The sequence below is a fragment of the Apostichopus japonicus genome, chromosome 19 (assembly GCF_037975245.1).
Source record: "Apostichopus japonicus isolate 1M-3 chromosome 19, ASM3797524v1, whole genome shotgun sequence".
Taxonomy (NCBI): Eukaryota; Metazoa; Echinodermata; class Holothuroidea; order Aspidochirotida; family Stichopodidae; genus Apostichopus; species Apostichopus japonicus.
Window position 1 is genome coordinate 4,333,429 of NC_092579.1, and position 15,066 is coordinate 4,348,494.

General features: G+C 37.2%; 2 protein-coding genes across 2 annotated transcripts in view; both read right to left on the reverse strand.

The window, feature by feature from the left end:
- Positions 1–15,066, reverse strand: part of LOC139960684 (voltage-dependent T-type calcium channel subunit alpha-1G-like) — a 202,711-nt gene that overhangs the window by 182,731 nt on the left and 4,914 nt on the right. The window lies entirely within an intron of this gene.
- LOC139959737 (uncharacterized) lies at positions 742–1,248 on the reverse strand. Its single transcript, XM_071957559.1, has one exon. It carries the CDS (start codon positions 1,246–1,248, stop codon positions 742–744), a length of 507 nt encoding a protein of 168 aa, XP_071813660.1.

The following is a 15,066-nucleotide window of genomic DNA, read 5'->3' on the forward strand; positions in this document are numbered from 1 at the left end:
TGTAAATTGATAGAAAGTTTTAAGACAAATAATAAAAAAATAATAAGAAATTGTTATACTTTTTTTTGGCATGTCAAAATGTGCAATTCATGATCTGATGATCCCTTACCATTGGTTACAACTGGTTTCAAATATTACAAAATAATAGTGCAAAATAATTTGATATACAATTTCAGAAATAATGTGAATTCTTAATGTTAAAGGCACTACAAAAAGCAGCATGATATGTTTTCACAAGGGGAAGGAGCTGGAGTTAAAGAATGGTATGCTAGAAAGGATAGAGAGATTGGTTGGTTTGTCCACAAAGTTGCCAAATATCACATTATTAAACCTAACACTTTTACACATCATCATCATTAATCGTCATAGACTCTGAAGAGTCCGTGGACGCTGTCTCAAAGCGATGCGAGATGACCGGCGAAGTGGAGCTGGTTGGTGACCACGTATCCGCAGATGAATCCGGGAAAGAGCCTGCTGTTTTGCTTCCTCCATTGTGAGACGGGTTGAGGCTCTGATGTTATCATACCAGGTCATCCGAGGCCGCCCACAACTAATCACTGTGCCCAGAACGGCACCTGACAAGGGGTCCCACTGGAGACCCTGTTGACGGGCGATGTGGCTGAACCAGTCCATTTTTCTCTGCACAATAGTGTCATAGGTGAATAGCCATCTACCATCTATCATTCGCATAAGTGACTCGTTGGTAACGTGGTGTCTCCAATTGACACCTAGCAGCCATCTTCAGACGGTACGACCAAAAGCATCCAGTTTGGCTGCATCCGAATTCTTAATCGACCATGTAGTAGAGCCATAGGTCAACCTAGACATTACTAGGGCTCTGATGACCAGAAGCTTAGTCGCAACGGAGAGGTGTGGGCTTCGTAGGTACTTGCACTTGCGGAGTGTAGTCTTGGCTATGCCGATCCGCTTGCTGATTTCTGGAGTATCATCAGTGTTGTGGGTGATGGTGGAGCCGAGATACATGAATGAGTTAACATTGGGGATAATGGAGGTCCCCAGGTGGATGGTATCGGTAGAGTTCGGGTCCGTCTTGATGACAACGTGGGCCGTTTTTCCCTGGTGTATCACAAGCTGATAGGGCTTGGAAACGTCCGCTAAGATGTTGAGAGCCGTTTCTGCTTCCGCAGCGGATAGCGCAAACAGGACAAGATCATCGGCGTATCTCAGTTCCTTCACTGTGCGGTCTCCTAGGTAGCACCAGGCAAACCAGCGGTCCTTGCATGCCATTCCCTCATAAGGCATTCAATTTTTTTACGCATATCATTCATTTTTTATGCATATCACTAATGAATTGGTTCTGGATGCAACCTTCCTTGAAGCAATATATATTAGGTTCCGGTGTATGCACAAAGTAGTGTGTAAGACTTACTTATTTAAAGAATTACTTGAAGGGAATGTGTGATGTACTGTACTTTCCAACCCTTTTTTATCACAGGATACCTAGCACAAAAGCTTGTCCATATTTTCTTTTCATTTTTTTATTGCAGCTAGGCTTTGTTTTTTGACATTCTTAAAGGTTCCTACAGTACTGTGTATATATGACTGAAAGATTGGCCAAAATTATAACACTATTTAGTGATCAATCTTTGTATGTATATATGAATGATGAAACACCGCTGGAAGATCTTAAACAAACGGAATTGGAAATTAATAATAGATGCCTTGCGGTAATTCATAAAAAAAAAAATTCATAAAAAAAACTGAAGTTAAAGCATTGAAGGAGAATGGTGGATAGCACTATCTAAATCTAGTTAATTATGGAAAAGGCTGGCATAAGGCTACATGTATGCATAGTACATACTGTACACACGGCTTTTTATACAGAAGAATTATGACCCTGATATTATACTATGCATATTGATATTAACAAGCAAACTTGGCTCATATCACCTGACATTGGAGAAGCTTATTTGAAGATCTTTGCTAAATTTTTCATTGAACAGATAACAAAAGCATGATTTAATACAAAAAAAATTTTACTCAGGTCAAAGTACTTTTACCCTTTTTTTGCTAAAAATGGCATAGACTAGGGATTTTGTTACCGAAGGTCGGAAACGAGAAATATATTGAGGTTATAGTTTAGACTACTTTTTGGTGAATGTGCTGGGTTTGTGGTTGTTACCATTGGTTACCATTTGTCACAATATTCCTCATAGGAAAGAAGATTTTGAAATTATATATACAAATATTCTTGCTATTTACCTTGAAACTCTTTTAAACACACAAAGCAAATATGCTAGCAAAGATTTACATGAAATCATCATGCTTGCTGGATACTTGATACAAGGAAAAAAAGCAATACAGTGGTTTCAGAAGAGACATTTTAGTGATTAAATTGGAAACAAACAGAGTTCACAAGAAGCATCATACAGCAGACTACTACACAGGCGGGTTGATCAAAAGCAAAACAAAACTTACAGTACCATACTTTTGAAGTATTCAGTTACTTAACGTATTACTTTCAAGCGCCCAGGTATTCAGTCTGTAGTACAAAGCCGCAGATAGACTTAATTTGTAATACACCGCAGAAAGACAATGAACACCAGACAACTGGTTACAGAGAACTTAGGAACACAGAATAAGTCAGCAATCAATCAATTAAACAGGTTCAGTCATGCATGGTAAAAAGCCATAAAGCTGGTTCAATGTCAGACATGGATGGAACCTACATTTTACATGCACCCTCTGGATTCGAAAATTTAAAGGTGAAAATAACCCACAGGAATTCCATTTTGTTGACAGTTCTTTAGGCAACAAAATCCATATAGGAAGGACGTACCTTTTCTTGAGGTTACAACATAATTGTGTCAAATTTACCATCAACATTTCAGGGGGAGGGGGAGGGAGAGGGGAACGGGAGGGGAAGGGGGGAGGGAGAGGGAGAGGGAGAGGGGAAAGGGAGGGGAAGGGAAGGGGCAAGTGGGTGGACAAACCCGGGGCAAATTAGGAGGTTCAAAAAGAATTACTTCTTTATCAATTTTTTTAATTAAACATAATGTGGTCTATTATTTTTTGGGATAAATCCTGAGCATATTTTAACATTTGGGATGGTGACATCTGGTAATCTTCCTTAGTGAAAACAATGTTAATTTTAATATCTAGTAAATACAGTATGATATATTCATGCTACAATTAGTTTTTAGCAATAGAATTTTCAAATACATCCTCAAAGGCTTTAATAGAAGTTAGCTAAATTGTTAAAAGAAAATTTATCTGGCACATTTAAAGTGTGACATATTTTTTACTTGAAGCAAAATCGTCAGTCTGAACTTTAAACAAGACACAGGGAATTCTTTCAAACTGAACAAGTGTTTTTCTTGCACCTAGTTGAGAAATTGGGGAAGGGGGAATAAGAGTTATTCATAGTACTTACTCATCTCTTAAGCTCATAATTTTAATGAGATAACAGGCTTTTTAAGCTCTTGCAACTTGACTCTCATTAGCATTTTGCACCAAATCACATTCCTTGTAATTGCCTTCATCATGCAGTTTATAAACAAATTTGTACACATTCTTTTAATACAGCCCTCATGTCGTCAAACATATTTGCTTGGTGACCCCAATTTTGCACCTTCATGGACTTGGCAACCCTCCAGTGGAACATGTTGCATCCAGGGGGGGGGGGTGTTTATGTATGGGAGGAAGAGATAACAATATTAAATGATTAAGTGTTCTTAATTGCAAATTTGTTTTAGAATTTGAAACTTTTGAGGAAAGTATGTTCAAGATTTTCCACTTTTTTTTAACAAATATATCAGCTAATTTTTTGAAAGTGTTCTGAACGCCACTAAATACCAGGACATACTTTAGAACACCCCTCCATCCTGGACACCACCTGTAAATTCCCCCCCCCCCCACGTACCTAGTGACAGTACTACACCATGCAAGAATAAGATGACTGGCAGAAGGAAACCCTTGTGCCTTCAATTTTGAAGATGCTGTGACATTAATTACCAGAGAATGTGTCTCCTGTAAAGAGCTGATTGGCTATGGTGAATTTATTTAACCTGAGGATACCGTGCAATCAACGTTTCCCTGAGAACGATGGACTAATTCAAGGAGCTTTTATGTTAAGTCTTCAACAATAATGAAAATCCCTTCATAGTTTACAATTAATCAACCAAATGGAAATTTCAAGAAAAGCTATCCTTCTCACAGCTTTTTCTTCTTATTTTCTTTGGGGGAGGGGCGGAGGGGGGGTTGGAAATAAACGACAGGGGCAATGCACACGTGTGCACCCTTAAATTATTATGTCAACATTGCAAGGACTACTTGGATGAAATTAAAATACCAAATCAATATTTACATGTTTATTTCTTGATAGCAAGCCAGACCGCAAGACCAGTTGACACAACCTTCCTTCTTTTATATTAATTAATTTCATTCACTCCACAATACACAATATCTCTGAATGAGAAACTTCAACACAGTACTGTATGCCAAAACTGTTGAATAGTTTAAAGTTCAATTACGCTGGGACAAACTCAAACTGTCAATTGTAAGTCATACATAGAGTTGAGCGTGTTAAACTTAAAGTACATGTACATGAGTCATCAAGAGGCAGCCCTGGATCAATTAAGAGCTCGTAAGCCGGGAGAGAGACCACATGGAAAAGGTGAGATAAGAAATGCGAACAAAGAAAGGAGCATGGTCCTATTAAAAGTTATTTTCTAAATGCTACACACATCTGTAAAGCGCATTGAGCAACCTTAAGGTTGGATTCTGCACTATATAAGACTAATTAATATTATTATTATTAAGTCCACTATTTACAGAAGGAATCTTAGTCCCTCTGCAATCCTACCATACCCCCACCCCCACCCCCACCACCACAAAAGGAACGGAAGGCTATTCAAAATTCCCTCCAGCCCCGTTTCACCAAATAATCAGTGTACAGTTAGCTACATTGAAGGCTTCTAAGTTACATACCCAAGTTGTAAATAAGGACCCAGGAATTCATTATAAAGGTAATTTTTTTCCAAGATACTGTACAGCTTATTGTGTTTTGTCATTCCGCCTCTGCCCATACAGTGTTGTAGACAGTATATAAAGGATACAAAATCAACTGTCTTTCCATTATGAAGCAATTTATAGAAGTTTTCCGCAACTACCAGATTTCATATAATACAAAAATAAGTGTTTTCAAACAGATTCGGGAGAATGAACTTTGGCTAAGCGCGGCCGTCCCACAAAAACAAAGGTGCGTAGTTGCCAAATTGCAATTACCAACAAGCCGTTACTGTACCATTTGTGTACCTTGTCGTTTTAATATCATACGATATGTACAATGCAGGTACTGTTGTGGGGAAATGAATGAGTGTTGAACTGACAATACCAGGATAACTTTCTGAAGTGTTCTGAATATTTTTAATTTGATGAAAAAGTAATAAACATGAGTTAACCAAGTCAAACAAAACATGAATAGCAATTATTTTAAACCACAATATATCAGTAATATTTCACATATATTGTTATAATGGAGGAAAACAGCCTCTCTATTAAGTCTACAGCTCTATGACAGGGTCAGTGCATTATACTCAGTCACTTCCTGTGAAGACTCAAGTACACATATTTTATAATCCGTCTTTATATTTACGGTTAAACTAATATTTGATAGTCTTTGAAATATAATCGAGTACATCAAACTCACTGAAGCGTTCTTTGCCAAGTGGGCTGTGACCTGACAAACAAACTGAATGCACACTACATAGTGGGGGAACTAATTACAAGTTTCCCATCATGTCCAATAAGATGTTCTTATCTACTTGAAAATATCACAGGCTGAGCTAAATTCTGTGTTACAGAGAGAATTTTTTATTTTTTATTATCACAGGAACATATGAGTATAAACACAGGGCTTAGCATTTAAATGTAAGAAACTAAGATCCCTTTGGAGGTGGAGGAGAATCTGTAGTTTGGTTACAAACAGCTGTGAGAAATTAATCAGGGCTTGAGTTATTGTATCATGAAAAGCATATCCTTCAATGTACAGAACACCTAATAGGACACAGAGTCAAACCTATCAACACAATAAAATCATATTTAAGAAAAAAAGAGTGGAATTTTCAAGAGCAATATGGAAACTTTCGCTCTATAAACGGACCGCTGTCGGAGAATTAAATGCTGTTGTATACACACAGGAAACATTTCACTCTACAAAATTGCTGTGAGAGCACTGCACACTGTGATGTGTTCAGATTAGCCGAATAAAGTAGGACTTCACAAAATTTCTTACAATGCTTTTGATTTGCTGGTGAAAAGTACGAGCCTTAATATTGACCAATCATGTCAAATTTTTACATCACTAGAGAGGGAGTCAACAAACTTTTCTTTGGCATGATAGGAAAGAAATTGGTTACGCAATCACATTCCCAGCAAGCACAATGTAAGCATTGAGAGATAGGGACATTTTGAAGACGTTCACTGCTGTCCGAAGTGGATTTTACAGAATTCCGCAAGGATTCCATATGATACAGACTATGCTTGATGATTGTAGCTGATCTTGGATGAATTCTTCATTGAACATGCAAAACCTATATTTACTGACGAATGCCGAAGATGAATTGCCACTGTATCCACTGAGCTGCTGTTAGAGCTGGCAACTTACCCCTGTTGTTTATCCAGAAGGATACACAATATGATCATTTGTTTTAAGTGCTACTCAAATGGTGTGTTGTAAATGCAGAAATATAGATAAGATTTACTCAAAATGTACCTCCAATTGCCAAATGAAAGGTCTGACAAAACTTTGAATTATAATCTCTGTCCCAGCAGCCTTTTATCCTCCCCCTCCTTCATCCCATCATAGCAGGCCAATATATATATAAGAACTGATGTAAAAGTCAAGAACATGTGCACTGTGTACATTATTTATTACGTTTTACAGTAAACAAATCAAAGCGATTTAACCAGGGAGCTGCTACTCTAACAGCTCCCTGATTTAACCACTGTTGTCATTCCTCCTCCTCCTAATCTTGGCTCACTACTTTCATGCAGTTGCCAACTACTAAGATTCCCTGTACAAACACACAGAGCTTGGCTGATCAAACTGCTGGATTTTCTCAAGGTGATAGTTGCATATATATGAAGACAGCTGTGAATATTTGTGTCACAGACTTTGGTTTTCAATTAAAGTTTGTTGACTATGTAAACAAACTCAATATAATAATAGGGACTGAGGTAATAATTTTCATCATCGGTGGTCATCAATGCCACGGCAGCAAGAGCGAGTATTTTGTTCTAAATTAGGCCAATATTACAACTGTCGGAACTTAATTGAAGTTTGATTACTTAATTAATTGCCGATTATTAAAGTATGACTATTGGGCATTCTTTCGTTTTAAAATTTAAAGGGAATCAGCTTAATAGGCTGGCAAATGATAACTGCTGTCACATTTTGAAATGTACAAAGATCCTCAAAAGAACATGTTCCAATCGGTTACACTAATAGTTAGATTGGAAAGTTGATCCAGGCTTCACTGTACATACAGTATTTGAATAGCATCAATGGTTCTAAGGTACAGTTGGTGATCTTTATGAGGATACTAAAATGCAAACTTTAATAACCTCAATTATTTTTGGGGGGGGCTTTCTCTTTTTTTTTCATCGGTGGGGAGGAAGAGATGTACAGTACAATATATAACCATTGAACAGCTAAATTTGACAAAATAGCTACAAATGAAATCATTTATGACTGTGGTATTTTATGTGAGGAAGCCATTACCATACCTAACAATACTGTACATTAATGTTCCATGTACCCTACACTTAACACTGAAGAAAGACAAATAGTTGCTAACAGACTTTTCTCTCTCTGTTTATATGTAGATTAGGTGTAGAATATGTAGGATGCTGTGGCCGAGTAGATTTAGGCGGTGGCATTCGAAGTAAGGAGGCTTAGCAATCGGCAGGTTCGGGGTTGGATCCCTGGCCGGATCATAGTACGGTAGGTTTTTCATCTTAGAGCAATCTACGGTTTTCTCATCTGAAATTATTTTCTAAATTGAAAAGATTCCAAATTTGAGATAAAATGTTGGATTGGCTAAGCCACCCGACGTGAAAGTTGTAATCCATAAGCCTTGAGGTCTTCTCCCACATTCGTGGTCGCCTATGCGTAGTAAAAATAACTGCCTGATTATTAAATACTGTAACTGCCTCATTATTAGGTACAGTTGGATACAGGCTTGTACACAGAGCAAGAGACACTCTGCATTCTCTTAAACTTGGCTGTGACTGATTATTGAAGGTGTTACGATAATCCACAAAATGTGAAAATGATGAGACATAATATCAAGGTACAGAGTTGGATACAACGCTTGTGGTGGCCTTTGTAAATTACAGCAAGGCTTCAATTTCTGCCAGTCGTCTGGCTTAAAATCCCCATTTGTGTACTCCTGTGACCAGATTTCCATATATATATTCTAGCTATTTTTTCCCCTATAGTAAGTTGTTCAGTTTACTTTTACCCATTTCCTGTGAAGTCGAGGTATGTCAGTGTCCTTGACAATAATGAAGTAATTATTAGGAATGGTCACACGATGCCATATTAACCAATCACAGCATCAAGACTGTCAAAACAAATAGGTAAAGCCTGCAACTCTCTAGTACGTACATCACAGAGAGATCTGCTACTTGTCCAAGGAGCAGTTAACTACTGTACTTACACTAATCTTTTTTGCCTTCCATTTTCATTTCTTTTTGTTAAATTCTGACGAGCAGTTATTGCTCTCCTTAGAGGTACAATCTAGTCACAAAATAACTACAAAATATTGAAGTTAATCAGCTAAGCCTAGTTTACCATGATTTAACTCCCCACCATGTGACACGTATAGGAACTGCTTTGATATCAGTATCATATTTATATCTATGCATGCATGCTACTTAACATACAGTAGTAACCTGCAATAAAAGAGATATTGCCACACTTGAGTTTATGACTGGTTGAGCTTTACTTAGGCAATAATTTGCTACAGAAGCAATCACTTGATTACACTTAATATACACACACCCCTGTAATGAACATGCTTTTCACAAAAGAGAGACTCAGATTACAACCAATCTAATGATCTGTTTGTTTCTATTTTATAATGAGGTTTAGATTATATCTCTACTGTGGGAATATGTACATGCAATTAAGGCAAACAAGTTTATGTCATTTGAAAAAAAATTGAGTAAAGAAGTTTATTACAGCACTGGGTCTAAATTGCTGTAGTTGTCTTTGCAACACAAAAGAATATCAGAAACTATTCAAAGCTAGTGAACACACAAAAAAAAACAGAAGGAAAAGAAAGCAAACCCTTACCGAGGAAAGAAACAATTTTTTTTTAAGTTTTAGTCTGGATCTGATTAGTTACAAAATAGGATTTCAAGAGAGTACAATAGCGAATGTACATAAAGAGAGCTTATATGCCAAATACAAAGAGCACTAGAACTGCATTTGCCGTGATCTATAGGCTCAGAATAAGTTGGCTACGCAGCTAGCCTCTGAAAACTACAAATGTGTACAGAGACTACTGTATATGAAACGTTAAGTGTCAACATCCAGTCATGCAGGTATCGTTCACTTGGCCCCCGTAATGCCAGTATTGTAACGCGCATGCGCACTACAATAAATATTTGTTGAGTAAACAAGTTACCAAGAATAGTTTAATATGATGTTACTACTGATGTTGCACTGCAAATGCTTACAGTATATTGTGGATAACTTGGCGGATAGTACCATGCACTGTAGCTGTTCTCGCCTCTAAGTTGTGTAACTGACTGGACATTTAAGAAGATATCCATTTAACAAACACTAATGTTCCTTTTTTACACTATTTAAGCACTAACTCAGGCAATTAATTGCACCAAAAGTCAGTTTAATCTACCTGTTCTATCAATTGTTCAGTGATCTATGACAACTATATAATGGTCAGGTATTTAAAGGTAGTCAGTATAGGCCCCAAATTATAGCACGTTATAATTGCTCGATTTTTTCAAAAAGTAATTTCCTAGAAGTCATTTACCCTCCAAATTGTTCTCAGACATTGTTAAGGAACACACAAGATGTCCTGAATGTCCCAGTGAGGAAAAGTTCCTTGAATCAATGTTGTAATAAAAACAGTTTGAGGATTTTGACCAAAGGTGACCAGATATGAATATCTAGCATATTTTGGGCCAATAAAGCATACCTTTTAATTGTTAGATTACTTGTCAAAAGTGTCAATAAGTACCACAGCAACCTACATGATCATCTCCACCATTCACACTTTGACTTGGTAGATGAACACGGTACTTCAACATTACTGATCTTTATGGGTTGTGATAATTTCCCTCAAAATTTCAGAATATATGTTAAGCTTGCTAGAACAGCAGTCTGCAAACTTTCAGGCCCACAACCCAGTATCTTCCATGAGGAACTGTGCCAAGACCACCAGACCCCCATTCCTTGATCAGATTCAGTGCTTGTAATTAAAGAATTTAAGATAGCTTGGGCTATGGACCTGATGTTATAATTGTTACTTAAATTGATATGCATCAGCAAGCTCTGAAAATTATGGGATAATTTTCCACACTTTTGGAGAAATCTTGCAAGCCCTACTTTCCGGGGTCACGCCCAATAGGTTTAACGTCCCTCTCACTAAAAGTTTGCAAATTCACATGCTGGACAGTAAAACTCTTCCAACTGTGCTTATACATCAACATTTATACTTTATTATCATAATAAAACATACTGTAGTTGCCTATAAAGTTATGAACAATAATTTGAGGTGGATAGTGGCAAGAAAGCTTCTTCCTTTTGAGCATGTATTCATAAGACTGGCAACTACATGAAACCCCCAAACTTACTGGTTTGGATATTAATGAATGATGTTACGATCTACCCTTATCTAAGATCTAGTAACATTCATGCACTGCCAACCTCCCCAACCCCCCTCCCCCCTCCCGATTGATCCTCTATCTATAAAGTTCACTGCTCTCCTACCAAATTTACCATTCATAAGTCAAACATGCAAGTATGAAAGAGGTCATAGAGGGCGAGCAGTGTTAAAGTGTTACCAGTTCATTCTAGGCATGGTCCAACGAGAGTGCTAAGGTTGTGGGGAGACAGGTAAGCAAGGAGCGAGATAAATCATCATATCTTAAAGCTGAAATCAAAATAAAATAAAACTGTTAGCAAACTGCTTATCCACTAGAGAGCCTGTGTAAGAGAATGTATTTGCGTTTTGTGTTTGCTAACAGTTTTATTTTATTTTGATACGTCAGGCCAACTTACTTTTACACATATCTTAAAGCTGTATAAAAAGAATTGACCTTTGAATTGTGTACAAAATATACACAAAACATCAGAAATTATTCAACTAAAAGACTTAACTCAATGACAGGGTGCTAGCATACAAATCTCTTTAATTAAATGACACCCTTTGCACATATAGCACAGATCTCTACCTGCACTAGCTACACACCTGTATTATAAGCTACCTGTATACTGCCATATGATGTACTTTATCCATGCACTTCCCACTATTGTCACCCATTCAAAGCTATACTTGTCACACACAATTTAACAATTAGTCAAGTTGAAATCAAAAGCACAAAGGCAACAGAGCGTTAAGTCTGACATGGATGTGACACATTGATGCTAAGTATTAATGAATGAGCATGTATGTCATTGTGGCCTATTTTCTGGATTTCAACGTTTCTATATATATATATATACAGCATTGTGATTAGAATTAACGTTAGTCTTGAGCGGACAATGGGCTCCTCAAATTATTATACAGCAGACTAAAATGAATCACTGAGCTATCACTCTGAATCCGATCATGTACATTTCAACATACAGATTCAGTGCAAAATAATGACTATATGTATGCTGCTGTATGTATATACAGTATGCTATAGTCTGCAGACAAAAGGCCAGCTACAGTACCCCATCATCCTGGCCATGTATGTCAAACAACCCAAGAAATGGTTTGCACCATATTGCAATATATTCATACTGGCTGCATCTTGTCAAACAGGTAGAAACCAATAAATTTTGAGAAAAAGATGGTGACTCTACACAGTACTATAATGGCAAAATAAAGCAGATTTTAATTGCAAGCTTGATTGAAAAGCTGAAATGATTCAGCCACCAGTTTCATACAGTATTCAAGAGCATTGTCAAATGGGATCAATGGGGAGGTGATACCCCTCCCTAGAGACCCCCTAACTTGAAAGTGGATCTGATTTGTGCATTTTTATACACAGTCTATGACAATGAAATAATACACACAGGGCCATCACCAGGAATTCTGAGTTGGATGTGTATACCAACAATTTAAAGGGGGTCATCAAAAATTCAAGAGGGCACCAATACAAAACCTGTCACTATAAGCTTTTGTACACATAGTTGGGAGGGGGGAGGGGTGGGGGTTTCAGTAATCTACACTGAGGAACAGGGCTCCCTCTTCCCCACATGCCCTGACCTGGTCACAGACCTACATATTATATCACCATTCAACCTGCACAGTACATATCATTCAACAAGGACTCTCCAATCAACATAAGATGCTCCATTCAACTAGGTGGGTGTGACGGCATATATTCTCCATGGTATTAACATACACTTCACATAGCTTCTTGACTCCACTGTGAATACATACATGAATAGAATAGAGTCAAATGAATTCTGAAGTCCATTTGAGCATACATTAATATACTCAACACTATTTAAATTGAAACTCCAAGTTTACTAACATTTTCACATTTATATACTTGATTGTAGATCTGACTAATATAGTGTGGTAGAAGTTTGAATCCATATTGCCAACTGGTGCAGAATACATGTACAACACCATGCATGCCTTTATCATATAGTCAGTTCAATGGTACACCTACACTACACTGAATCCATGATTGTTTAAGGTAAACATATACACAAGTACTGTACAAATGAACATTGGGTCTTTGTGAACTTTTTTTGTTGCATGGTCCTACAGATTGTACAGATGGAGAGGGTGGGGGAGGGGCCAAGTAGCCTGCGAGGGGAGTGGTACAATCCCCTGTGCCCTGGTCTGCTTAATAATAACACATGTGTAATGCACCTATGTGTCTATCATAAAGATGCTCATAGCAAAATGGTTTAAGTTGTACATTAAACTACAAAGCGGCAATATTCATTTCTTTACATTTATACAGTATATATATATAAGCCCACCTTTGATTTATACCTCTACGTAGCAATACAGATGTACAGACAGACCACATAAGTATATATATATGGTAGACCGTATAACTACACAGAGTAATCAAAATAACCACAACTTCCTATTCCGTCATTTAGCAGTGAGATAGCTTTATAGTGGCACATTCGCTCTAAGCTTTAAAGTTAAATATATCCCAAAATAAGATCACAATTGATCACATTTTTTCACCTTCATGAACTCGATTGAATCAAAAACATACCATACATAACCCTGAAAGATATAGTAGTAGTAGTATTATACACAGAAAAGCGACCGGAAAACTGTTAAAACATTATCCCTTTCACTTCCTTATATTTGCAATGAAATCTGAAGGCTAGGTCAAAGCGAACCTATATATAAAGGTTGTAGGATATGTTAGTCAAGACTGAAAAGCACTGAGAAAGTTGACGAACATTAATGCAAACAGCTAACCAAGCGAGAACCTATACAGATCTAGATACAACCAATAAGCAGGCCCAGCAGAATATATATAACACCATCAATTCCATTGAGCCTCAAACTACTATACTGTACATACCTTCACCGCAAAACGTTAAACCACAAAAGATTAAAAGAGATCAGCCTGGGCATATTGTACATATATACAGATTTACAGTTATTCTTTCCCACATTTAAGTTACTCTTTTCCCTTTTTTTTTTTTTGGGGGGGGGGGGGGGAATGGGGGTTGGAAGTGAGAGATGAAAATAAAATTGGATATAAGCATTAATGTGGTACAGAAATTACAAACTGTTTGAGATAAAGGTTCAATGTGTGAAACTATGCATTTGGACCTTACGTTTCTCGTACAAATCACGTACCAAGCACTACTGTAAATTAACCTTGAACCTATGAAAGTGTCCTGAAGAATATTAAAGCAACATGCAGGCTCTGCTCCAGAGCAAAATTCTTAAGGATTTTTTTCAGGTTATCTGAGGGTCAACTGGGCCTGAGAGTTTGGTTGTCCGGATGTCCAGCAAATTTGAATGTCTGAAAAAATGTCACAAAATAACAAAGACCAATATGTACCTTGTAACAGAGATTTGTGTAGGTTGGTGAATAGAACACCAGCTTTGGGGGTGATACCAATTTATCTTTTCACCTAATTTGGGAGGAATTTAGTTACAACGCAATCCGACTGTTATGTAAACAACCAGTCATCCACCAGACACTGTATTACGGTACATTATTAAGCTGCTCCCATACGCCTACACAGAAACTGATCATTTGTGCTGTTATTTCAGGAAAATACTAGCTAGCACCAATTTAGATCTAGGTTTAGCCAGTAAATCTTTTAAGCACATGAATTTCTTAGCGAGTGGTTACAAGTTTGAAATTCAAGGCCTGGATGTCATAAAGTTTAAACTTGTTATGCACTTTTGCATTCATGTGTAATATTTTGAGGATCTTGCATCTAGCGTTTTGTTTGTATGTGATATCATGTGTATACATGCAAATGTATCAAATAAAATGATATTAATTACTCTGTGTGAGATGATACAAACTTTGCATACATGTTCCAGTCGATTCTTTCACTAGTACATCCCTCCATACAAAAACTAAGAAGTTATCATTCTCACCCAAAAAAAATCCAATGAGTCAATAATTAAGCTAATCAATAAGTGACACTTAATAACGACTGTCGCTGATGTAAATTAGGTTGGGTCTACCATAGTGTCATTGTGAATGTAGGATAGGCCAAATGCTATTTAAGGCTACATGTATGCTGCAAGTTACATACAGACTTAAAATATTAAACGAACTGACATAGTTCCAAGCTGATTGCCTCAAGGTCAAACCATCCTGTTATATACCAGTAAATTATGCAATAACCATAGG

Excerpts from the sequence above, each read along its gene's own strand:
- LOC139959737 (XM_071957559.1), bottom strand. The coding sequence starts at position 1,248 with ATGGCATGCAAGGACCGCTGGTTTGCCTGGTGCTACCTAGGAGACCGC.